Source organism: Peromyscus leucopus, chromosome 8b (assembly GCF_004664715.2).
Source record: "Peromyscus leucopus breed LL Stock chromosome 8b, UCI_PerLeu_2.1, whole genome shotgun sequence".
NCBI classification, from domain to species: Eukaryota; Metazoa; Chordata; class Mammalia; order Rodentia; family Cricetidae; genus Peromyscus; species Peromyscus leucopus.
In genome coordinates, this window is record NC_051086.1 from 36,052,717 (window position 1) to 36,078,864 (window position 26,148).

The 26,148-nt window shown below is 50.7% G+C and overlaps 1 protein-coding gene across 1 annotated transcript in view; it reads left to right on the forward strand.

Moving 5' to 3' along the window:
• Positions 1 to 26,148, forward strand: part of Fstl4 (follistatin like 4) — a 416,197-nt gene that overhangs the window by 348,336 nt on the left and 41,713 nt on the right. Inside the window, exons 7-8 of the mRNA XM_028855681.1 lie at positions 9,101 to 9,267; positions 25,452 to 25,572. Coding sequence (XP_028711514.1) covers positions 9,101 to 9,267; positions 25,452 to 25,572 — 288 coding nt within the window. The remainder of the gene's footprint in view (positions 1 to 9,100; positions 9,268 to 25,451; positions 25,573 to 26,148) is intronic.

Genomic DNA, 26,148 nt, shown 5'->3' on the forward strand with positions numbered 1-26,148 from the left:
TGTCCTCCATAGGCGGGAGTCTGTGACAATGGGGGGGGGGGTGGTGTAAGGGAACCAGCTCCCAGGAGAGACGGTCAGAGGCCTAGAACAGGAAGTGGATCACCTGAGCTGGAAGCCGCTCAGAGGCTTCTTGACCTGATGCTGCTCTCCCAGGTCCTGCCCTCGTCTCCCTGCTGTTCCTTCGATAGAAGTACACTGACTTGTATTCCTTCTTTTCTGAGGGGGTGTGATACATAATTACAACACCATCTGCTATAGAAACCTCAAAATCTCAGTAGTACGCCACAGCAAGGCTGAGTTCACCACCCTCATCGAGTCTGATGGGGTCGGGCAGCTGGCCTCAATAGAGATGAGGAGACCACGGTCCTCACACCCACAAATGCTTGACCACAGGTCCCTGCAGGAACAGGAGGGGGAGTATAGATAATGACTTCATTAATCAGGGTTCTCCAGAGAAACCAAACCAACAGGACACGGAGGTATCAACAGAGGCAGAGATAGCAATAGAAACAGATGTAGATTCAGTACGAGGGACTGGTCCACACAGTTCTGGAAGCTGAGCAGTCCCAAACTCTGCTGGCAGCAGGCTGGGGACCCAGGAGACCTAGAAGGACGGATGGTATGCATCTCATTCTGAAAGTCAGGAGTTTTGCGATCCAGGAAGGGTCAGTTTATGAATTATTTGTCTTGTTTCTATGATCACGCACCCTGACAAAGGTGAGGGCAGGGAAGGTTATTTTGGCTCAGGGTTCCAGGGTACAGTCCATCGCAGGAGCAGGGGCCGAGGCAGCTGGTCGGGTTGCATGTGCAAAGAGGAAGGATGAACGCTGCATTCGGCTTGCTTTCTCCTTTCTAGGCAACCTGAGACTCCAGCCCGAGGAGCCGTGCCTCCCACCCTCATACATCCCCACCGCAATTAAACTAATCTAGATAATCCCTCACAGACAGGCCCAGAAGCTGATCTCGTAGCTGAGTCCAGACTCTGTCCAGTTGGCCAGGCAATATTAATCATCACAGCCAACATCCTACCTCAGTGGTCAGGCAGGAAGAGCTCTCTAGTCAGTCTGTGTATTCTCCTTAGGCCCTTGATGGACTGATGAGGCCTATCCACGTTGCAAAGAGCAACCTGCTTTACTCTGTCTGCAGATTCTTATCTTCCTCTCCTCCAGAAGCATCCCCACACAGACAGTAATGATTGAACAAATATCTGGCCATCCTATGATGGCCTGGTCAAGTGAATGCACCAAATTAGCCCCCATAGTGATGCTGAGAAAGTGCCAGGCATGGTTACCCCCCCCATGAATCAGAGCCAATCATATACCCCCCCCGACTCCAAGAGAAATAGTGGGGTGAATGCTCAGGAACTGGGAAAAGACACACAATAGCCTTTCCTGGGGGCGTAGAAACTTTCTGTTCCTTCCTCTTGGTAATCTCTCCAGAGTTCTGCACCCAGCCTTGCTGATCAAGAGTGATTTCTGAAATGCAGAGTAAGTGACATATAATTACAGAAGATACATTTTAATGTCCCTTTCCCCTGATGTCACCAAGCAATAGGAAGGTAGTGTTCTTCCTTTTGCCAATATCATCTTTTTGGCAGAGCTGAGGCTTGAACACGGGACCTTGCTGTCTGTGTGAAGCGGGTATCCTAACCACCAAGTTACGTGCCTAGCTTGGCCTTTTGCACATATCTTAAGTCTTCCTCGGGAGTAGATGAGGCAAGGCATGGGAGATATGTAGACTGAACTACCTCACTGAGGTATTCCCAAACACAGAGACGGACAGGGAGGGAGTGGAGGAGGGAGGGGGAGCTGGACATGGTTCTGTGATGGTCACCTACCCTGCTGACCAAGAAACCCTGAGCTTCCCGCCTCAGCTCTGACCCCTGCTCCTTTCTGTCAATGCCTCTGCTGCCTGACACACTGTGACAGGTCACAGCACCCCGGGACAGGGACACTGAAACCTAAGCACATGGTTGTACTAACTGTCCCAGTCACAATGACATTCAGTTTTCGGAGAAACCCAAATGGTTTATTGCTTCGAGGAGGTGAACAGAACCCAGAGAGACTCCCAGTCAACTCTGCCCCCCTGTACCAGCTGATCCTTTAGTCAAGGGGAACCTACACCAGGCTGGGGCAAATAGAAAGCAGGGTAAGGGTCTACCTTCCGCACTAACCACACGAGGAAGGCCCAAACAGGAGGGCAGCGGGCACGGCAGGAGCCAAGGCTCTCGCCCTGTATCTACAGACAGGCCCTGTCTGCCCCCAGCCCTTCAAGACCCATCTTCTCTGCTGAGCGGTGAGCTCCAGGTTGGCAGGCACTGGGCCTGTTTTGCTTGCTAGTACATTCCCACCACATCTTGGCAGGTAGTAGGTGTTCAGTAAATAATAGCTGAATGAGCAGGAATCCTTCACCTGCATAAAATTACCTATTCAGTCACTTCTGTGGGCCAGCATTGTATTAAGTATTGAGGATACACAGGAAATAAAACAGGTCTGGTCTCTGTCTGTATGCATCTCATAAAGAGGTTTGTTTACACTGGAGACCACACCTTGACAACTAAACTGTAATAAAGAGTGAAGCAACACCAACCCGTGTAAGTCAGCTGAAAATGTAAATTACCTATGACTCTGGGTAATTAACAAATTAGTTTATTGCCAACTCCAAAATGAGGCGAGCAAGAGGGATGAGAACAAGAGCAGAAAAATGGGAACTGATTATGCGGAAGGAAGCAGGATGCCTCGAAGTGGCCTCTTGTGTGGCTTTGGAACAAACAACCTGCACAGGCTGGCTGCACCTTGGAACTCCAAGCCTGTGTCAAGATGACATGCTCTAAAATAACCCAACCCCAGCCTCATGCCTGCGAGGTCTCAACAGGTGCTTGAAGGGAGCCCAGCATGATAGTTCTGTGATGGAGGGAACAGAGGGAGGAAAGGGTATACAAGCTGGGTCCTGTCCCCAGTACAGCAAATGCACACATACACACACACACACACACACACACACACACACACACACACACGGCCAAACACCATCCCTGGGCAGAGCCCAAGCAGTCCATTCTATAAACTCCAGCTAAAGTCACAAAGTCTAGGATGTCACCCGTCCTATTTGGTATGGAGACCTTGGACACACACTCAACACTTAACATCTTCACATTGCGCCCATCACGGGGTGACACCAGAGTATGTCACACAGTGGCCACACCTCCTTTAGGGACACCCGTCACTAAAGAGTGAAGAGTGCATTCATCCCAAGGAAAGTGCATATGAGCAGAGGCTGCCCTTACGGACCTAAGTCTTAGCACCTGGCTTCGGCTCTCCTACAGGGTACTATAATCCTGAGCCTCGGTGTACCATTCAAGGCTCCCACATATTGGGGCGGAGGCTGAGGATATGGCTCGGTGGGTCAAGCACTTGAATGAGGGGTCCCCCGTGGTCTCAGACATTTGAACATTTGGTTTCCTATTGACGGTGCTGCTTGCGAGGTTTAGGAGGTGTGGCCTCGTTGGAGGAAGTGGCAAAGCCTCTCACCATTCCCAGTTCGCTCTCTCTGCTTTCTACTAGCCATTCAGTATGTGAGCCCTAGGCTCCCTGCTCCTGCTACCATGCCTGTCATTTGCTGGCATGTCTCTCTGCCATGACAGACTGTTAGCCCTTTGGAACTCTAAGTCCAAATAAACTCCTTCTTCTCTAAGTTGCTGTGGTCATGGCATTCTATCACAGCAATAGAAGAGGCACTAACACAGGCAGTATGTAAACCACCGTGCCAGTGATGTATAATGATCTATAATGATGTATAATAAAGTAGATCTTTGGAGAATGGAAACCCTATGTAAGTGTTTGTGCAGGAGGATGACTATGGCGTAGTGGGGGCAGCGTAGCTCTGGCTCCGATGATATTTAACCACAGGGGGCAATCTGACCACATCATTTACTCCTCATTTACCCGGTTTCTAGCCTGCTTAAGGAAGACCTCTGGGTTCCTCATGGACACCCTTCTCTTCAACATCTGTGAAGGCACGAAGGTGGAGGCCAGTGCCTACAGCACTGTGTCTGCAAAACCGAGGTCATGCTACCACTCTGGGGCAGAGGAGTGGAGGGAGGTCAAGGCCTCAGCCTAGCTACTATGTGCCAGGCACCATGCTAGTCAGCCAATAGCACCACGGCTACAGGACAGACCTCCCAGCCGTGCCCCTCCAGGTCTACTGGAGCGGGCCACCCTTGCTGAAAGGAGCTCACTTGTGCAGACATGACAGTCGTCACAATGCACAGCCTATCTCCTCACGCCAGGGGGAAGCAAGAGGAAGCCCATGTATGCCAGAAAGCCTGACCCTGAAGACCATCTGACTTCCTTACCCTCCTTAAAATCCTTCATCACCCAGCAGCTTTCCAATGCAGTTCTCATAGCAGCAGCATCCATGTCCCTGTGGGCACAGAGCACTGCTCTGGCCTCCATATACATGCACATAACTGTATGCACCAGCACTCTCATGTGAACATGTGAGTGTGTGTGCATGCACACGCACGCACACACTGTTTTAAATCCAAGGAATAAGAAACCAGCTAGAGCATAATGTCCAAGACAGAGTGGGTACAAGATCAGGGACTCTTCTCGATTCTGCATGTCGCATGAGTAACAGCAGCTGAGAGCTTTATTCTGGAAGGGACAATAGAGGTTTGTGGGAGGAAGGGGCATTGGTTACATTGGAGATGCATTAATTACTCATCTCATTACTGTGAAGAGATGCCTGACAAGAAACCTAAGAGAGGAAGTGTTTATTATGACTCACAAGCCACGGGGATCATTCCATCAGGACGGGGAAGATGTGGCTTCAGGCAGGGAAGCTACAGTGGCAGAAGCAGGAAGTCAGCAGATGCGGAGTTAACAGGAAGTGGGGCTGGGTTATGGAGCCTGAAGACCCTCTCTGGTGACCCACTTCCTCCAGCAAGGCTCCACCTCCTAAAGCCTATGGGGAACATTTCACATTGAAACCACAGTAAGACAGGACCATGTAGGAAGCTGCTGGGAGCCAGTGAGTAAGAGGGGGGCCATCACGAGGGACGTTCTTGTGAGGCATGGCAACCCCTGGTGCTTCTGCTTGAGACATCCCTTACAATAGTGAGCAGAGAGCAGAGGCAGATAACAATGGGGGCAAGGCAGGGGTAGTGGGCACCACCTGCAGGATGGAGGGGCTCTTCAGGGGCATCCACGCAGAATTATCCACTCAGAGCTGTAGAATCTAACAGTTTGGGGTGACAATCAACCTTCATTGTCAACCTGACTGGTTTTAAACACACTTCTGAGCATTGTCTGTGGGAATGTTTCCAGGAAGCGTTAACTGAGGAGGCATGTATTAGTTACTTCTCTGTTGCTATGAGAAACACGCTGTGACCAAAAGCATAAGCAACTGATAGAAGAAAGAGTTTATTTTGGCCTACAAGGTTCCAGAGGGATACGAGGCCATCATAGTGGTTGGGGAGGCATGACAGTGAGCTGAGAGCTTTTCAAATACAAGCATGAAGTAGATGGAGAGAAAACGGAAAGCAAGGACTGGCTGTGGGATCTTAAGTCCATCCCCAGTGATGTACCTCTAACAAAGCCGCACCGCCAGCTGAGAGGCAAACATTCAAATACCGTAGCCTATAGGGGACATTTCTCATTCACACCACCATGCAGGAAGAGCCACTCTGAAGTGGACGCCACCATCCCACAGGTTGGGGACCACCCCTTTCCTGAATGAAAAGGAAGAACGGAAGCTGAGCACCGGCATTTCTCTGTGTGTCCTGCTTCCGGATGCAGTGTGTCCAGCTGCCTCCCTCGGCTGCTACCATGCTTTCCCCAGCATGACGGTCTATATCCCGAATTAAACCACAAGCCACATTAAACCTTCCCCACCTTAGGCAGATCCTTGTCGAGTACTTATCTCATAGTGTGAGTCCCTGGGGCTCCTAGCCACATCTTTCATTTTGTTGATATCTACATGGAAGTCTAAGGACGGGAAGGGACCTGCCCAAGGCCACTCTGCTTTTCAGAAGCTGAGCCAGGTCCAGAGGTAAGAGTCCTATCCTGTCCAGTGGGCCCCAGCTCCCCCCAGAATTCACCCCAGAAAGCTAACTTGCCTGGTCTTCCCACTTAGCCTGGAAGCAGGGGCTGCCAGGGAAAGCTTGCTGAACAGTAAATAAAGAAACAAGGGGGAGAGAAGAAGGCTCAGTAACCATAAATCTCTTTAGAATTTTAAAAGGAGCTGGGGAATATTGACACGAATTAAATCCAATAAAACATTCATTTAATTAAACTTTAAATGATCCAAATATTTGCTGTTTGGTTAATATTTGTGTAGCTGACAGGAGCGGAATTACGATGGTTCTGTGGGTACTCACGCATTCTAATTTTGCATGAGTTTTTCCTGCACAAAGTGTATGTCTTCATACATACAAATGATGGGGAACTCAGCCGTGGAAGGTGCATCGCCCAGCTGCCCCAGCCACGCAGACCAGGAGGGTGGCAGAAGGCTCCCACTGCCCTGACCCCATGATGCTTTGTGTGTATTGGCCCTATGTTCCAGGCTGTAGCAGACCTTTTGTGAAAACTGTGACCTTGGGAGTACCATGGAGGAGGGGATCCTACAGTTCCTCTTGGTACCCTATCCTAGATGAAAGCCGGCACTTGCAGCCCAGAACTCTAATCCAGCAGATGGCCTGTCTCTCAACCTCTACTCTGCACTGCCCCGCCCCTTTCAGATTCCCAGGCCCCTCCTATCTTGGAAGGCAGTGGTTCCCAGGCCTCACAGAAGCCTTGAGGATGCCTACTGGACTCACAAGAGTCTGCAGCAGCCCAAGCAGAGGGGAGGCACTGTGTGCTAATTACCTAGGGATGTGATACAGGTAGCTGGGGAAATCACAGCAGAGAACTGGAGCCCCGGGGGAAGCCCTGTCTCCTGCAAGGGCCACTCTATGTTGATAGCCTGTCTTTCTGGTCTTGATGGAAGTCAGATGCAGAGAGTGTGATGATCCCTTTTGCACCTAGCCTCACTTCTTCTCCGGGGACACTGAGAAAGAGGCAACTGAACACTCCCTCCATTGGTAAGGATGTCCATGCTGATGATTCCACAGTCCATAGGCATAAATGTTCTGGTATAACTGCTCTATGCATCTTCATCCCAGTCGCCCTCCAGGCTGGCTTCCAGGGAAGCCGCACACATAGCCTCACTCTGCTGCCTCGTTCCAACCAGCAGGACCTCCAGGCTACTCAGGTCAGCCCTGCTACCCGCCCAGGCAGAGCCTCCCACAGCCTGTCCCCACCACCAGCACCCCTTCAGGCTCTGGTCTGACTCACAGGATGTGGGGAGCAGACTGCTGGGGGGCGTGCAGCATCTTTCAGACCCCCTCAGGATCCCTCCCTCTGCATACCTGGGACGCTCCCTTCTTATTCTCATAGTCCCTAGGGCAAGAGGGGTATTCCACTCATCTTGCTTCCAGAGCACAGTGTTCATCCAGTGAGGAAGAGTTCCTTTCTCCAATTGAGAGCCCTGGATTCTGAGCCCTAAGGGCCCGGAGTTCAGTGGAAGCTAAACAAAATCTCTCAATCTCTCTCTCTCTCTCTCTCTCTCTCTCTCTCTCTCTCTCTCTCTCTCTCTCCCTCCCTCTCTTGGTCCTTCTCTGTCCTCTGTCCCTCTCTCCTTCCCTCCCTTCCTCATCCCCTCCCTCACACACACCCCTCCCATCACACCTTCCTTCCCTTCCTCTGAATCTCTAAAACCAGGTTCTTGGTCCTGCTACACAGTCTGCACCTCTTTCTCCCGCCCTGAGCAATAACAGTCCTGGCCCAGAGGTGGGAGGGCAGCAGGCGGACCGTGATTTAAGAGGGAACTTGAAATGCACGGCTATAATGTTGGTGAAATATTACACCGACTGCATCCACATCCATCACCCGGTGCTTATCTTTCCTCATGCTGGCTCCTTTGCTCGAGTCACATTTTTCCTCTGTGTGACTGCCCCTCCCCACAGGCCTCTTGGCTCTTCTTGGGCTCCTTTATTTTCATTTTCTCCGTTGTTCATCCATCCATCCAACAAGCACTGAGGAAGCACCTCGGTGTAGAGCGTGTTCACCGTCACAAGCCCAGGGCAGGGCCACTACATGACAAGGAAGGGACTTGGCTGCTGCAGGTCTCACCTCAGGCACCTGCTTCCAACTCCCACCCTGCAGCGCTGCTCCTGCGCCTCTCTCCTCTCCTGTTCCCCTCCCCCACACTCGGGCAATCCAGATGCACAGCCTGAGGTGGTGACACCAGTCCCAGTCCCCTCCACCCAAGCCTGGTCCCACGCTAGCACTCAGCAGCCTGGGTTTGATTCATTTTTCATAAATCGTGAGGATTGCAGAAAGCCTGGGGGTGGTGTGGAAGTATCTTAGATCCTTCTGTGTTTGCCTAAAGAATGACCAGTCTCCGTGCCAGTTGGCAAGTGAAAATAGAAGGGCTCATAATTTGGCCAGCCTGAAGTATATTTCCAAAGATAATTACAATAATAATGAAAGGCCACAGTGCACGGTCACAGAACAGAAATCCAAGTCCAAGCTCAGTGAATCTTCAAGCAGAAACAGACCTTCAAAGGTCAGCCAGTTCCTGCTCCAGACCGCAGACAGTTCAACCTTTAAGCTACCCCAGATGGACGGCATACCTGTCGGCTCACCAACAGACCTTGACCGCACTCAGCAAGTTCCAACTTCATTAAGCCAGAGCGCTCCAAGCAGCATCCCCCACTGCTGGCTCTGTGGTCTGTCTGCACGGGGCGGACCTTATGGGGCCTGACAACTGGTGTTCTCAACTCCACTCACAAACCCGTGGCCCAGATGTTTCTCCAGCACCTTACCTATTGCTCCTGACTGGTTCTGACTCACAGAGCCTTTCAGACGTTCAACATAATTGTAACCCATCACCCAGCAAAGGTGTCTACCTGTGCCTTTAGTTGGCATGTTATAAACCACTTCTGGGGGTCCAAAGCTCCCCTTGGCCCTGCCCTTGAGTGAATCTGTGACTGTTCACCTGGAGTTGAGGTCTGGCCCCCTGTGTCTGCATCTGACCGTTCTCTCCTCTCCTTCTGCAGAAGTGATTCAGCTGAGCCTCGCCCCTGAGGACAAGGTCAGTGTGACCACAGTGACCGTGGGGCTGAGCACAGTGTTGACCTGTGCTATTCGTGGAGACCTGAGGCCGCCGATCATCTGGAAGCGCAATGGGCTCACTCTGAGCTTCCTGGGCCTGGAAGACATCAATGTAAGTCACCGGCACTCGTTCTGAGTGCAAGGGATGTCCTGGGAATGTCAACGTGCAGGACACCGTGTGGCAGTAGTGGCAGAGGCCTTCCATTTAACAGGTCCACGCTCAGCCTGACAGCTTTAGAGGACCCAAGTCCTTGCATGTACAGAGGGCAAGATGGATGACAGTCATCAGCCTGATAGTTATGTCCAGTCAAAGGAGGCTGTTACTGACCAGGAGGCACCCGGCCAGGGCAGGTGGCCTGAAGGCCTAAAACAGGCCCTAAGCCTGGGATCTGGAGAGAAACAGGTTGTGTGAGCCCGGTCTCATCCCTCACAGGGATGAGCCACACGCTGCCAGAGAGCACAGCCAGGCTGAGAGAAAAGCTGGCCAGGGGCTGCAAGGAGGAGGATCCAGCTGTACAGCTGGGGAGAGTATGGACAGTTGGGCTGTCCCTGCAGAAGGCAGTTGAGCAAGGTGACTGGGTGGATGGAGGATAAACGACAGATGAGGAGGTAAAAGGGAGCCAAGGAAGGCCAGCAGAGGCTCACTTTAAGAACCTTTTTTCGGGGGTAAGGAGATGCAGATTCAAGGAATTTCCAGCCACCTCCCCCCACAGATGGACATAGAGGTTATTCAGTCACAAGTAGCCCTGACTTATCCTGGAACCAATCACAGTGTCCAAAGGGCATTTACAAACTGATGCCAACCATGAGAACTTCTATACACACAAACCCATACACCCAGCACTGCACATGCGTACACACACACACACACACACACACACACACACACACACACTCCTTATCAGAGAGTAGGTGGGTGAATTTACACAGCCTGATGTGACCAACAGGGAATAATACTTCTGGACCCTGAAGAACCTGTCAGCTACTTCTATACCAGCTTTGTGACAATGAGTAATTCCTTGGCCTGCTGATCCCTAGTAAATTTATCTTTAAGAAAGCAACCTGGGCTGCCCCTCCCTTCCACTGAACTGCAAGAAGACATGGACTAATTCAAATATAACAATTGGTCTAGCTTTGGCAAAGGGTAGCGGTGGCTGTCCAGACATTTCATGAGAGAAGTCAGCAATGCCACCCATGTTGGTGAGATACAGGGGCAGCTATGGGTCTTGGGCTAAAATAACGGGAGTAGAGTTTCCAAGCAGAGGAGGCTACACTGGTCTCCTAGACTCCGGATGAACAGTAGGTCCACAATGGGATGCTCGCATCAGAGAAGATGACTCGTGGGATGAATGGTCAGATCCTGGCCACCTATAAGTGAAAGGAGATGATCTAAGCCATGTGACCACCAAGGAAACCAATCTGAGCTCCTCAGATGGGGCACCATTGTTGCTACTGAGCCTGCCTCATGGTAGATTGAGCCTCCCATCCCTAGGGACATGCAAGCACAAGCAGGGACCATGGGCAGCAACGCTGACAGTCTCCAGATGGCGGCTAAACTCATGATGTGAAGCTGCTTCCAGGGCTGAGACTATCATGGTGTACACAGTCCAGCCCAAAGTATAGGCACCATTAGAGTTGAGATTCAAGACCCGAGGCCCCTTTAGGTGGAGCCTGCAGATCACAGGGAAAGCAGCTAAAAAAGTGACCATTCTACAGCGTCTAACCTGGCAGATCTGGCTGAGGAATGTCCTCAACCCTCTTGTCACACCAGGCAGTATTGATTCCCTAAGACTTCCCCTTTTGTGGGACGGACAGCCAGTCTCCTCTCCCATCCATCTCAGAATGTCAGTGAAGCCTGCCCTGGGGGTGCCTGGTAGACAATTCTTGAGTAGACTCCTTCATCCTCTAGACCTGAGATGGCTAGGCCTTGCTAGAGACCATAGCAAGAAAGTCCAGTGTGTGTGTGTGTGTGTGTGTGTGTGTGTGTGTGTGTGTGTGTGTGCACGTGTGTGTGTGTGTGTGTGTGTGTGTGTGTATGTGTGTGTGTGTGTTGTGTGTACATGTGTGTGTTGAGTATGAGCGTGTATATGTGTGCATGTGTGTGGGTTGGGTATGCCGGCTTGTGTATACAGAGCCTCTCATAATTGGCATCCATTTGCAAATGCCTTTGGCCGCCGTGATTGTCACCTCACTGGGCCGGGGCCACCGGTGACTGACTAACCTCCCCAGCATTATTTGGTGCTCCATTTAAACACGTCGGAAATAAAAGCAGAGGCAAACTCTCCTCAGCGCACTTGCCATCGGTTAATTAAATTACTCAAACATGCCTCCAGCACCAACTCGATTGCATTTCTCCTTTTCAAATCAGGTTAGCAATTTGGATAATTGTGGGTGCAACCAGAGATTAATGGCCCCTCGTTACCTCTCTGGAAACACTTGCTCATGGTTGAGTCAGTAGCCTGCAAATAGGCAGGGTCAGGTCTTTGCTTCTCAGAAGCCCCAGACACAGGTGCAGGCAGCATCTGCTCTACAGGGGTCCTTGTTGCATGCAAAAACACACATGCAATGCCCATGCTGCTTCCTCCACATCAGGGAGAAGGAGCACCACCTGCTAATGAAGAACATAGGCTGTGGGTTCAAAGAGGCCTAGGTTCAAGTCTCAGCTCTGACACTTTTTTGAGTAACCTTGGAAAGGACCCTTGACCTTTATAAGTCTCAATTTTCCTCATCTATGAAATGAGCTAAATGAGAGAGGGCACCTGCCTTATAGATTTACAGTAAAGAAATGCATGTAACATTCTTTACATAAACTATTCTATGAATGTCATTATCATCTTCATTATTATTATTATTACTGAATGAAGAAAAAATAAAAAGGAAGGACATGACTGCTCCTAGGTATGGTGGAGGAGAAAGTTTATTGTAGCTAAAAGGGAGAGCATAGCCAGAGGCAGAGGCACCTGAGAGAGTCCAGAGTGATATGATCCTGAACTATGTGAGGAGAGGTTGTGGGGAGAGGGGACAGAGGGGAACCAGGTGCAGCAGCCAGGAGGCCCAAAGAGGAGGAGTAACCAAAATGGTTGATTATATGGGAAGGGAAGCTGGGTGAAGGGATGCCTAGCCCCTGGGCTGGAGAATTTTAGGGTAGAGGGTGGGGTACACCAACCAGGAGGACCCTGTAACAAGTAGGGACTGAGGGATGCTGGCAGAACCTAGTGGCCAGTGTCCACTTGGATTTGTTAAATAAGCACTTCAGCCATTTGTCCCAGGATTTGAAACTTAACATTCTACCCTCATTAACATTAAGCTGACCATGTGTGGGAAAGACCCAGCTCAGTGTGGGATACCCAGAAGGTTTGCAGCAGCAGCCTCCCTCCCTCCCAGGACACCAAGGAGGACACTTCTAGGAGTAAGTAGAGCCAAAGAGGGCAATAGCTGGGTCCCCAGAAGGCCCAGGGTATTTATGAAGCAAGAACTGGTCAGGGGAGAACAGCCCAGGAGGAGCAAAGACCTGAGGTTCTGGGGGTCTTTGGCTGCCTCAGCACCCCTCACCCTGCCACCATGAGCGCTGAAATACAATCAACGCAGCTGTAATTAATGCCTGGTACCGAAACATGGCTTCCAACCAGGGAAACGGATCAGCCTTCCAAGCCCGAGGCAGGGAGACTAGAAAACACAAAAAGGTGTGGGTCTCCTTTCTTTGTCATTTGTATGAGACATCTTGATTGGCAAGAAAATATTAATCACTTTTTCTCTACTCTCTTAATGAGACGCTTTCATGGGCAACAAAATATTAATTTGTCTTGTCTTATCTGTTAAGAATTCTGTTAATGAATTCAGTCACAGAGCTATTAGAGAATGCCATCCTAATGACACATGTAATTAAACTTTTCTGACTTGCAAACATCAAAGATGCCTTGAGCATCAGAATAATATTTGATCAGAAAGTCAATGTTCCCCTCTAGCCCGGAGGCAAGCGAGGAGCCGCCTGTGTTCTGTGGAGAGCGAACACTTCTGTCAGAAGCGCCGAGCTTGCCAGTCATCATTTCTGCATTGATTTGCTTACTAAGTGCCACAAAAGTCCCACGCTGGGGTCCAGAGCAAAGACACTGTTCCCAGCACACGGGGGGAGGCAAGACTTCCACAAACACCTGTTGGAAGGGCTGCAGAAAGGAGCGGTCCTCGCCGGGGCTTCCTGTGACCAGGACAAGCAAGGGAGAGCAGTGGAAAGGCCGCAGTTGGGAACAGACCCCAAAGGGCTTTGAATAGCAATGTTACAGCCTTTGCCGTTTCCCCATAGACTCAGGGGAACTACTGAGTTTTAATCAAGAAGCAATGTGGTCGAATGTGGCTGCTACACAGGACCAGAGACCCTCCTCACCTAAAGTTGAACGTGTCTCCAAGAAGAGCCCCAGGGAACATGGGGCCCAGAACAAAAGGGAGGTCCACAACTGTTCCCAAGCCTTGTCCCTCTCTAAATTGGCCTAGAGCACAGTCAGAGTAGCCACGGTGTCTCCTGACCAAAGTTTCCTCCATATGGCTATGGTACCATTCACGGCACTTTTCACCTTGTCAGAAAGTCCAACCGGGACTCTTCAGAGCCTCCTGAGGATGCCCACACCAGTACTTCACATGCACATGACTTCTGCTTCACCAGCTCGTAACAGCAGAAACTGCACCCCCCCCCCAAGAAGGTCCCCACTCCCAAAAGAGACCGCTGTGCAGGGTGCTAGCAAGAGCACCCCTCACAGAGGCTCCTGGGTCACAATGTGCCTCTTTCTGTCAGCCTGAAGAGAAATCGATGGTTTCCACTCCAACCCACGGTCCCTGGAGCCAAAAAACGTACAGCCTCTAATTGAGTTACTTCCTGGCCACCTATTGGCTTCTTGACTCAAGCAGCCATCGTTCTCAGTGTGTCTAGATCCAACCCTGTGCTCACTACAGCCCTGGGGGAACTACGGCCACAGTCACTGACCTAGAAACCGTCTTCTTTAGTCAGGCTGCCCCTAGGAGTGTGTTCACACCAGCGTTGTCTGATAGAGGAAGAAGATGAGACCCTGGTCCCCCAGCCCATGCCATGGTGCCCCTCAGACCATCCCACTGTGGGCACCAGAAGTCAGCAGTCAGATCTCCCTGGCTCTGCTCTGTCCAGTGACAAATGCTATGTGTAAGAGGCAAATGTTGTCACTCACAAAATGCCAGTAACAGGTGTCTCCCAGCAGCCAGAGCCCAGGTTCATCCTGGAGGGTTCGCTCTGCCCAGACACCACACTATCTTAGGAAGCAGAAAGATGTCTACCACTCTGGGTGTCCCATCAGAAAGGGGGCAGGTTAAGCTCTGAAGGCTCTCCCAACCCTGTGGTCACACGGGTCAGTGATGAAGAAGCCACTTTGGACTCCATGTGATTTTTGAGTCCTGCACAGAAGACAGGAAAGCATCTTGCTTTCTTTGCCTGAACCACCAAGAAGAACCATGTATCACCCTTCCCTGGATAGCTCCTGCACACATGCGCATGCACGTGCGTGCGCGGGCACACACACACACACACACACACACACACACCTCCCTAAGGCTCAGAAACAGGATTTGGGGTCTAAGCTGGGGCCCATGTCAAAAATAGACATAACTGCTACTCCCAGCCCCACCCTGGGCATTCTGGGATGGAGTTTGAAGGCTGTCTTACTTTCCATACCAACAAAACATGCAAACCCACTCTGAACCACAGTCCTCTGGTTCTCTAACCACTCCAGGCTTCCCAGCAGCCATTCAAAGCAGAGTGAGGGACCCCTCCAAATCCAGACTGTGCGTCATTGCCTCAACAGTATCACTTGTCCTCTACCACGTGACTCTTTTGCTCTCCAGTCATCCAAAGGATGATGGCACCTGCCCAAGGAGGGACAGAAACAGGGGCGGGGCATCCCAGAAGCCACCGATGATGGCAGATCAGCAGAATCACTGAGTGTTGGTGCTGTTTTTTTCCCTATGGGTTTGCAGCTGCTCCTGCCTTGTGGTAGCAGGTACTGGGCTCATCTCTTCCCACAACTGCATAAAGTGGGTGGGGTTAGAGCACTCAGAGGCATGGAGGAGCTTTCTGGGGGCCTGCAGCCAGCCTGCCACCCAGTGGCACTCGGGGTTTCTTGATAACAGGACATAATACTTAGTGCCTGGCATTGCTATGCCCTGTGGCTGCCTCTGCCTACCTCCCGCAACCCCCTCCAGCTCCCAAGGTCCCACAGCTGCATCCACTTGGATGAGCTGCTGGCACACTAGCCACTCCCCTCTGGCCCCACTGAGGACCTTCTCAGGGGGGAAAGGGGTGCGTGCGTGCGTGCGTGCGTGCGTGCGTGTGTGCGTGCGTGCGTATGTGTGTGTGTGTGTGTGTGTGTGTGTGTTACCAAGGAGCAAAACCAGGACCTTGTGCATGCTAAGCAAACAATGTACCACTGAGCCACATCCCCTATCTCTCTTATATTCTTCTTTTTAAGACAGGGGTGGGGGGAGACGGGGTGGGGAGGACAGCTAGATGGCTCTGTGGGTAAAGAAAGGTGCTTGCTGCCAAGCATGGTGGATCACTGGTCCCTCATGATAGAAGGAGAGAGCCAAATCCTTAAGTTATCCTCTGACCTCCGCACCTGCACACACATAGGTGCATGCACACGCACATGCGCACGCACACGCACATGCGCACGCGCTTGCGCACACACACACACACACACACACACACATATAAATAAGTAAATGTAATTAAAAATTAAGGGGAAGGAGAGAAGGAGACATCAACGGCTCAGTGATAAAGGCGCTTGCCACTCACCCCGACACATGTGCTGCGGAACACATGCCTGCGCACACACATGCACACACAACATAAACAAATGGTTCTACAAGATTTTAAAGACCTACCACACACTCAGTATATTTCAAATAACTTGAGTCACTCTTTATTTGGCTGTAGGTTTGAGGTTTCTGTGGGTTTTTTTTCCTTTGTTGTTTGTTTGTTTGTTTTTTGTTTTTTTTTTTAACGGAAGCTCACTCTTTGGGGCTTTCAAATGCTGGCAGGCCGAGTACAGGGATAAAAGCAGTGCCACAAAGCCCCACTAGAAGAAAGTATCTGTGCTATTGTTTGAAGGGTCTGTTAAAAGGTTCCCTTTCCCCCATGGCTAAACGGTGTAAAACTGAGAACAAATATTTCTAATGAAGCATGTGCTCCTCTCTCCAAATGTTTCTTTGGAAGTGAGTTCTTTTTAAAGAAAAAAAGACCAAAAAGAAAATGATTTAGGAGCTCGTGACTCATTTAATTTTTATTGTCTTTGTATGAACTGGTCGTGAATCCATTGTGGAGTGATGAGAGGCGTTTGATTAGCATGGAGAGCTGTTTGCCACCCGGCAGACAGTAGCTGTCATTCTGCATTAAGATCATCTCATTAAACGCCTGGGTACATTTTGTTTTAAACTCTTGGAAAACATAGTACTTGAAGCTGAGGCCAGTTCTTTCCAGCTTGGGTTGAAGACCCTGGTGATATCTAAACCTCCTGCCTTTTTAATCTTTGGGTGAATTCAAACTGACAGGTGTATTGTCTGGAGTGGTCCCGGGGGAGTGGGGGAAATGAGTCTGTGGATAGGGTCCTGTCACGTACGCACAAACCCTGCATTCCAGCCCCAGCACTGCATCCCAGGGCGTGGTGACACACGCCTGTAACCCCAGCATGTAGGTGGTAGAGGCAGGAAGACCAGAAGTTCAAAGTCTTCTGTTGCCTCCAAAGCAAGTCAGAAGCCCACCTGTGCCACATGAGACCCTGTATTAAAGAGAAAAGAAGAAAGGCACTCCGGGCATGGGTCCTAGGTCTGTGGTGTGCCAACTTGTGGACTTGTGGGTCAACTGTCCCAAGTACCTCCTCTGGCGCTTGCTTTCTAGGTGGCTTCCTCTAGCTCACCTCTTTCCCCCTTAGACCTGACTAGATCCTGAACGAGCCTGTGGACTCCTCATAGACTCACTACCCAGCCAGTGGAGGAGGCTGACCAGGGTCCCTCCTGGCCACTGCAGGTTGGAGCCTAGCCCTCCAAAGGACGCTCTCCAGAGCCTGTAGTCCCAGCCCCACACCACAGCAGCTGCCCTGCCTTGCCCTCTGCCCCCACCCGGTGTGCCTTCGCCTCTAGTCCCTTTGTGCTGGCCTTGTCCACTGCCCACCACACTGCGGCCCTCACCAAGACACACAGTTCGTATATGCAACCACATCCAGATGGAAAGTTCTTAGGAGGAGCCAATGTGCAGTTTGGAGAGGGTTGGTTGGTTTGTCTTGAAAGAGGCTGTCCTGTAGCTCAGGCTAGCCTTGATCCCCCAGTGTAGCTAAGGTTGCCCTCCTGCCTCGTTCCACCTTCTGATTGCTGGGATGACTGGCATGCCCCACAACACTCAGTTTATGCAATGGAAGCAATCAATTCCGGGGCTTCGTGCATATTAGACAAGTACTCCACCAACAAGCCAGACCTTCTCCCTGCCATTTTCAGTTCGGAGAGAAACTATTAAATGTTTCCCCAAAGGGCGTACTGGTTTATACCCCTTCCAACAATGTGTGGGGGTTTTAAGCACCAGGTCAGTGGGAATTTCCTGATGAAAAATCTCTTGGTCCCTACAAGGAAATGTAATCAAAATTCATCTTGGAATGTTCTAAGGACCGTAGTTGGGACAGGCTGGAACCAGGGGCTATTACTCCATTAAGCCTCCTCAACCTGGGGACTTGTAACCCAAGAGGAACTTGTGACTTGGAGGAGGAACAGCAGCCTCCCAGATAAAAAACAATTGGTCAAAGTGGGCCTGGGACTTCATTTGATGCTGTCACACACAGCCTGATGCCCGAGTCCCTTGACATCCCCTGCACATACTGGCAATTATCCATGGACCCAAAGCCCCATTCAGGGACTCAGGCACCTGGTCATAGGGCCCAACAGCTGCCAATTATACCTTGTGACACTCCAGCCAGATGAGTGCTGTCTGCTCTCTGAGAATAAGCAAGCTCGATGCTCAGAGCAACAATCCTGATATGAGCCTCCAGCGGCGGGGGCCAGGTCCACGTGTGCACCCAGACGCTTGCATATGCCTCCCCAATATGGCATCCCAGAACCCAGGCAACTGGGCCAGAACCTCTTGTGTGAGTTTTGTACCAACAGTGAAGTTAAAGTACTACAGACATGTGCACATACACACACACACACACACACACACACACACACACACACACACACACTTCATAATCCTAGGGCTCCCAAACCAGTCTCAGGGTCAGTGATTTGCTGGGAGGACTCACAGAACCCACTGGAGACTGTTGGCCTCACAGGTGACGGTTTCCAACAGGGAAAATGCAGGAGAAAAATCAGGAGACATCAGCAGAATCCAGGGAGTCCCAAGCAAAGTGCCTCCTGGGACCCATCCCAGCGAAGCCACAGATGTGTCGTTTTCCATTATCAGCATATGGCGGTCACACTGAGTGTGCCAGTCCTTGGTGTCCAGAGATCTTTCTGGAGCCTCCTCACAACCCGCCCTGTGGATGACCTTTAGCCTGCAACCCCTCAGGTGGCAGGACAGATCCCACATGGCCTGAAGATCCCACATAAACAAAGACTCCAATGAAACAGGACATTCTGGGGGCTTAGGGACCACCTTGCTACAAAGCTAGCAGTGTCTTTGAGTGACAGTATATTTTGATGCCCTTCCTTTGCAGGCATAAGCCATAAGGAACAGCATCCAAAGTGACATGTCTCCATCCAGGTAGCCATCATACCTGAGTTCATTATGTGACCCACGGGTGATGACACGGTAGTGGATGAATGTGGGATACCTCCTTTGAGGCTCACAGTCATGAGGGGAGAGACTGACCCCCACAAGCCAATAGTCACCCAAGCCATCCAGTGACCACACATGCCCCCCACCCCCAGGTCTTGAAGAAGCTGGGAGCTTTCCTTACCGTGCCTTCTCATGTGCCTCTGACCCCCTCTCCTGGCCTTGAACCTGAAGTAGGCAAGACAGCCTCAGCCTGGGATGTCTACACCTGCATGGCTACTCTCTTCAGGCTTCAGTGGCCACCCAGAATGTCGCTGCAATATCCTTAATACAAAAAGATCTTGAGCAAGAGGACAGGCTGGGCAGGTCCCTGCAGAATGCCACATCTGTTCTTGAAGGAGCTTGAAAGAATAAGGCAGCACAGGACCCCCAACATGAGTGGTCAGCTATAGAGAACTGGCAGGTTGGATCGGTGGGTGGGTGCACACACACGCACTTTCTCATATTCAATACATGTGTTTGTGTGGATGCTGTATATTTACCAGTGCATGCATGGGGACCCCATTTGGTCTGGATACCAAACATGTGATTCCAATGTCTCTGAGTACTGGCTACTAGATGTATGGGCTGCTAGATGTCACTCAGTATAGGGACCACACTGTCTGACTGCGTAGGCAAGATACCAGGGTGAGTGACAGTATTATGGACTAGAGTCAAGCCAGAGACCCCGGTTTACACCCTCTCACCCAAAGAGAGCCAGGGGTGTCCCTGGGTTGGTTTGTCTGTTTTGTGTGTCCACGTCTTGTCTGCATGTATACACATGCACCATGTAGATTCATGTACCATGTGCATGTAGGAGGCCAGAAGAGAGTGTCAGGTTCCCTGGAACTGGAGTTACAGAACTGTGGGCTGCCATGTAGGTGCTGGGACTTAAACCGGGATCCCCTGGAGGAGCAGCCAGTGCTCTTAACCACTGAGCCATCTCTCCAGCCCCCTAGCAATGTTTCTTGAAAAAGCAGAGTTGGGAAGTTCTGGATAAATGCCTCCAAACTGAGCTTCAGCTTGTGACTTTGACAGTATGGTTGAGCTGAACTCTAGTATCACCCTGGAGTCCTTCTGTTTAACGCTGAGTCACCAAACATTCTGCCTTGGTGGCTCATTGTGACATTACTTATTCCTGACTCTCGTGTGTCACTATGGAGGCGTACCCCACCTCCCCTCTGCTTAACTACTGTTTAATACTGGAGTCTCATCTAATTACTTTCTTTAATAAGGGCAAATACTTAGAAAATCGCTTTTTAATAGACAAACATCGTGTCTTTAAGTAAAATTGTCTCCTTCCCAAAAAATGGATGTGCACCCATACAAAGAATAGCCTAATCTGGCATCTGTTTATTTCTGGAAGGAACTTTGATTTTGCTAATACATTTCTATGTATCAGAGGGAAAAAGCTATCCATAAAAAAACAATTACAGAGATGCAATCAAGCATTGATAGCAGTATTCAGACACATCTCAGGAAGCATTCAGAGGAGGAAAGATTGCAGGCTTAGTTTTATGTAGCTTCTTATAAATCAATGTTTAAAGTAATTCTCTCACATCCAATGAGGTAATTTGATTTCTGCAGCCAGTATTCATATCCAGAAAACAATATGCATTTCGTTCTGTAATTATATGATGTCTATTGTTTTAGCCTAGAGAGATTATTTTATTTATTACAGAGGCAGGCTCTCCCTGAGCTGACACCACAGGCGGTGATGTGCTCTGTACTTAAGAGAAGAGCTGTACAGTATCTGGCTGGCTCCCTTGTCCCCAGGGGCTGGTGCAGCTCTTCCCAGGACTCATTCCCTGGAGGCATGCTCCACTCACAAGGAACAAGGACATATACTTGAGAGACAAGAGAAGCAGGCAGAGGCTAGAAGACTCTTTCAGGGGTGTATGTCAACAGTTTGGGGCTGTGTACAAGGACATTTCTATCTGCTGCTGCCTTGAGCTAAACCTTCAGTCCATCCCAGATGCCCTGACCTGAAGGATGCAAAAGAACAGACTCCCTTGGAGGGATACAGGATAGGGAAGAAATAGACAGGAAGTGGGAACAAGATGAGACCAGACCTGGGTAGGTGACTCAGTCAGTAAAGTGCCTAAGATTGATGAGGACCTATGTTCAACCCCCAGAACCCATGGGGGAAAAGCTGAGTGTGGTGGTGCACTTTGTAATCCCAGCACCGGGGAGGCAGAGACAGGAGGATCCCTGAGACTCCCTGGCCAGCTAGCACATCCACATCAGCAAACTCCGGGACAATAAAGAGACCCTCTCTTTAAAAACATAAAAGTGGTGGCACCTGAGGAATGACACCAGTGTTAACCTCTTGCCCCAACATGCACTTGCACACATGTGCACACGCACCTGCACACACACACACACACACACACACACACACACACACACACACGCGCACACACACACACATACACACATATACATGAATCCTTGGGACCAACCCTTTGCCATTCTCCCAGCCACTTTGTGGTGACCACTCCCATGGTTTTACCTTGCATGGCTAATCAATACTTGATCAGATATGAAGGCAGGAGGTGGACACCCAGATTTTCATACCAAAGAATCAGAGCAGGACTCTACCCCAGCAGAACGCCTCACTCGGTGGCTTACTACCCATCCAATAAATACCCCTGAATATGAAGGGCTGGACTCTGCTCTAGGGAAACAGCAGTGACCACAGAGTCCAAGCATCCCCTCCCCTCATGGTGCTCAAGTCTAGTGTGTTTCACCAGTGGTGGACGCAGTAACACAAAGAGAGGGAGGCAGGCGCCTTGGGGTGGAGGTCAGATGAGAGGTGAGCACCCTTGGGGAAGATAGAGATAGACTGCAGCCTCCAAGGAGGAGGACAGCAAGTGAAAAGGTCTCATAAGCAGTGGGAAGCCAGGGTGAGCAGCTGGGACAGGGCAGAGTGGAAGGAGATCGCTGAGGCTGGGCCAGCGCTGGCACCATCATCGCAGGGCTGAGTGAGGATGTGCGCCATCTGGCGTTTGCTTGAAGAAGCTGTTCTGTGGGACGCTATGTGGGTGAGCAGGCTGCGTGGGAACAAAGGTGGGGGAGTCCCTGCTCCCCAGATGAGACCATAGAGGCTGGATACAGGCTGTCAGGATAGAGATGGTAAAAGAAATCAGATAGTTTCAAATAGATTCTACCAACTCACCCCATGGGACCGGGTGTCTGTTATGTGTGGTTTATTTTTTTTTCCCCAGGGGATAAAACAAGGTGATGTAAATCTGGAGATGTTCAAGTCCTTTGTATAAAATGACACAGCATTTGCATACGCTCCCCTAAACCATCTCTACATAATGTATATGGTGTAACATGATATAGATGCTGCGTAAATAGTTACTTTGTTCTACTCTCCAGGGCTGTTGACAAGAAGAAAGTCTGCACAGGCACCATTTTTTTTTTTTCTGATGATTTTTCTCCTCTGGTTTGTTGAATCTCTAGATATAGAACACTGGCCGTCAGGAAGAGCTAGCCACATATTAGATTCTGACACAAGTAACCTCTTGAACCCTGTGTGCCAATGCTAATGGGATACCACTCTCAGGTGACCCCTGGGGGTTTGACTTCAAACAGCCACCTCACCTGTGCTGTGACCCAGGCAACTAGCAACCCTGACAAGGTGGGGACAAGAGGAAGGAGCCACAGGAGCCTGAGGTTACCCTCAAGGACGCTAACAGGGCTAGGGTGTGCAGAGTCAAGAAAAAGTCAAATGACCATGCACTCGACTCCCAGCAATTTGCTCTGGTTCTGCACTTTGGGTTGCAGTCTGCCTGGATCTGACCGTGTGGAGCACTGGGCTTCCCTCCCTACTCCCGTCCCCCGTAAGGATGAGCTGCATGTCCCCCAGTGCGTGCCGCACGCACGCACGCACGCACGCACGCACGCACGGCTGCTCCGGCTTCCTAGCCATCTTTCAGAGGCCTGCCATCCCACCACTGGACTCCAAGCAAAACCTATTCTTCTCAACACAGGAAACAGCTTAGACAGAATGTCATCCCAGCATTGACCAGCCATTAATTTCTCATCAGCAACTCAGGGGTGAGCCCTTACGGCTCTGCTATGACACAGGCTAAGTCAGCTATGTGCTGTGTGCTTTTATTACTGAGGCTTCCACGGAAGGGCAGGGACGGGCTCTTTTCAGCAAAGTGATTTTTCACAGTCAGGTGCAGGGTTCCAGACTGCTTTAAGATGAGCGCATGGCGGGCCATTTTTTGACTAATACTGAAAGCAGCAGCCATGCTCACTATCAACCTTCCTGCCACAGCTTCGTGCCTTTCTCTCATCCTTCATTGGGCTAATTTAGCCCAAAAGCATCTCCCCCACCCCTTTGAAATATGAGCTCATGTAGCCCAGACTGGCCTTGAATGCACTACCTAGCTTAGGGTGACCTTGAACTCTTGATCCTCCCAACTCCGACCTCTTACATGCTGGGATTACAGGTGTGTACCGTCACACCCTGCTTGTGTGCTCTAGGCATCAAACTCAGGCTCTGTGCATACCAGGCCAGCACTCTACCAACTGAGCCACATCCCCAGCCCCCAACAACATCTTTAAAGGACTCATGTGGCTGTGATCAGGCCCTGGGGGTGTGAGCAAGGGAGAGTGCCATTGCTGCAGGGGCAGGAACAGGGCACTAAGGAGTGGCCCCCGAAGCTGCTCAGACATCCTGTGCATGGTAGCTGGTGGCCTTAAGTTCTTCCACCACAGTGCCTCTGTGGACAAAGGAACTCAGAGAAGACAGGAGAGAGAGCTCGGTGTTACTCTCAGGAAAAACAGTGCCCCAAGTGTGCACCGTGCATCCCATCCCAGAAAACATCTTTATGTGCATTCCTTTTTCTTGGGTATTATTTGGTTTGGTTGGTTTGGTTGGTTTGGTTGTTTGGTTTGGTCTGGTTTGTTTGGTTTGATTTGGTTTGGTTTAGTTTGGACAGAGTCTGTGCTCCTTAGTTTTTGCCAACTTGACACAAACTAGAGTCACCTGAGAAGAGAGACCCTCAGCTGAGGAATTGGCTCCATGTGATGGACCTGTAGGCAAGTCTGTGGGGCCTTTCCTTGATTAGTGATTGATGTAGGAAAGGCCAAACCACTGCAGGTGGCGGTACTCTTGGGAAGATGGCTGAGTAAGCCATGGTCTCTGCTTCTGGTCCTGTCTCGAGCTCCTGCCCTGGGTTCCCCGATGATGGATTATAGCCTGTGAGCTACAGTAAGCCCTTTCCTCCCCGAGTTGGTTTTGGTAAGTGTTTTATAGCGGCAAAAGAGAGTAAACTAGGACATTTTCTCATATAGCCCAGGTTAGCCTCAAGCTCACAAGAATTCCTCATCCTCCTGCCTCCACCCCCAAGTGCTGGGATTTGCAGGCATGTACCCCTACACTTGGCTTTCCATGCATTCTTTTGCTGGGTCCCCAATGCCCCCATTAGGCAGCCAGGGCACATGTTTTATCCACAGCTTATAGGTGGGGACTACAGGGCTTTTGGTCAATGGCAGAGCTGCAGCCGGTTCTGGGTCTCCTGGGTATCTATGCCAGGTGTCCCCATGTCTCCAACAAAAAACCCTGGGCAGCCATTTTTCTTACCCATAAGCTGAGGCCTTCAAGGTCTCAATAGTGCCAAGCCCCACATCCTTGGAGATGTCTGGTAGCAAAAGCCAGACCTACTGAGGGATTTCCATAGACAACTAAGAAATCTTGGGCCCTAACTTGTCGGCAGCAGGTGCCTGGAAGGGCCCAGCTTCATGAACAGCTCTGTAAGAAAGAATACAGCTGACCAGAGAGTTGCTGGTGCCCTGTGTTCGTTGGACCCCTTCTCTGTGTCCTGACTCAGGAAGAGCCATGCTAGGAGGCTGCAAGGACCACTAAGTCGAGCCACACTGGGTCACTCCCTGTGGAAACCCTGGGAATGGGCCCTTCTGTTTCTCTCTCAGGTCCCTGCCTTGTTTTGGTTTGTCCCATATTCCCACCGCTTCTGTCCCTCTTACCTTGGGTGACTCTGATCCCATAAGCTGCCTATACTCACTTGGGGATCTAGATGGAATTCAAATCATGGTTAAGCAAGCTAGAGTCCATGGATGCCATCAAACACAGCCACACTCATTCACACGCATATCATCCTGGCTATTGTCTTGCTGTCATGGCAGAGCCAAGGAGTTTTGACAAAAAGCGGAAGACTCTGGAGGCTGAAATATCTACCATCTAGCCCTTTAAGAAAGTTTGTCCATCTTTGCTCTCAACAAGGCCCTCCCTCGGGAATCAAGCCTTCCACCAGGTGAGCAAGATTCCTGTGAAACAAGCCAGCGTTCCCAGGAGCTACAGGGAATTTGATTGCAGAGTAGGAAAGGTCACAGCCACGTGGAGGAGGAGGCACCAGGGAGGGAGATGTTTTTCCTGGAAAACTCACTCACCAGCTGTCCAGTCTGCTCAACGGAAGTGAATCTCATCGTCATTCTTTTGCCCACAGGACTTTGGAGAGGATGAGTCCCTGTATATCACCAAGGTGACCACAATCCACATGGGCAACTACACCTGCCACGCCCTGGGCCACGAGCAGCTGTTCCAGACCCACGTCCTGCAGGTGAATGGTTAGTAAATGGCTCCGTGCATGCTGTCCCCTCAAAGCACCCTCCATGCTGCTGCTCCGAGCAAGCCTCATTCTCTCTTGCATTTTGTCTTGTTAAAGACATAAACAGCCCATCTGCTGTAATAAAGGGAGTGGACTAGAAAGTGCTGGGTCTGGTTTACCCAAGGCTACCTCCGGTGAAAGGGATCCAAATGCTAGGGGAGGGAGCTTGGGGATGAGTCATGCAGGCAAGTCGCCAGGGCTGCTGAGGCCCCAGTGGCCACTGGGAAGTACGGGGCAGGCATGGCCCCCAGGCAACCTAATACCTTGATCTCCGGATCTAGCAATTACAGAACCTGTGTCCAAGTCACCACTGCTCTTCCAGGTGACGTGACACCACATCGCTGTGCATCTAGATGGCACTGTTTCTCTCAGCAGCCCTTCCCCACAGGGCTCCATGAGCCTCGTCTCTGCCGGTGAGAATGGGCACGTTTGGAGGGTTTTTCACTGGCTCGGGTCCAGACATTACCGGCCATCTTAAAGGCCAGGAAGACCTCCTGACCACCCTCCTCCCCCACCAGCAGTTTTCCAAGCCGGA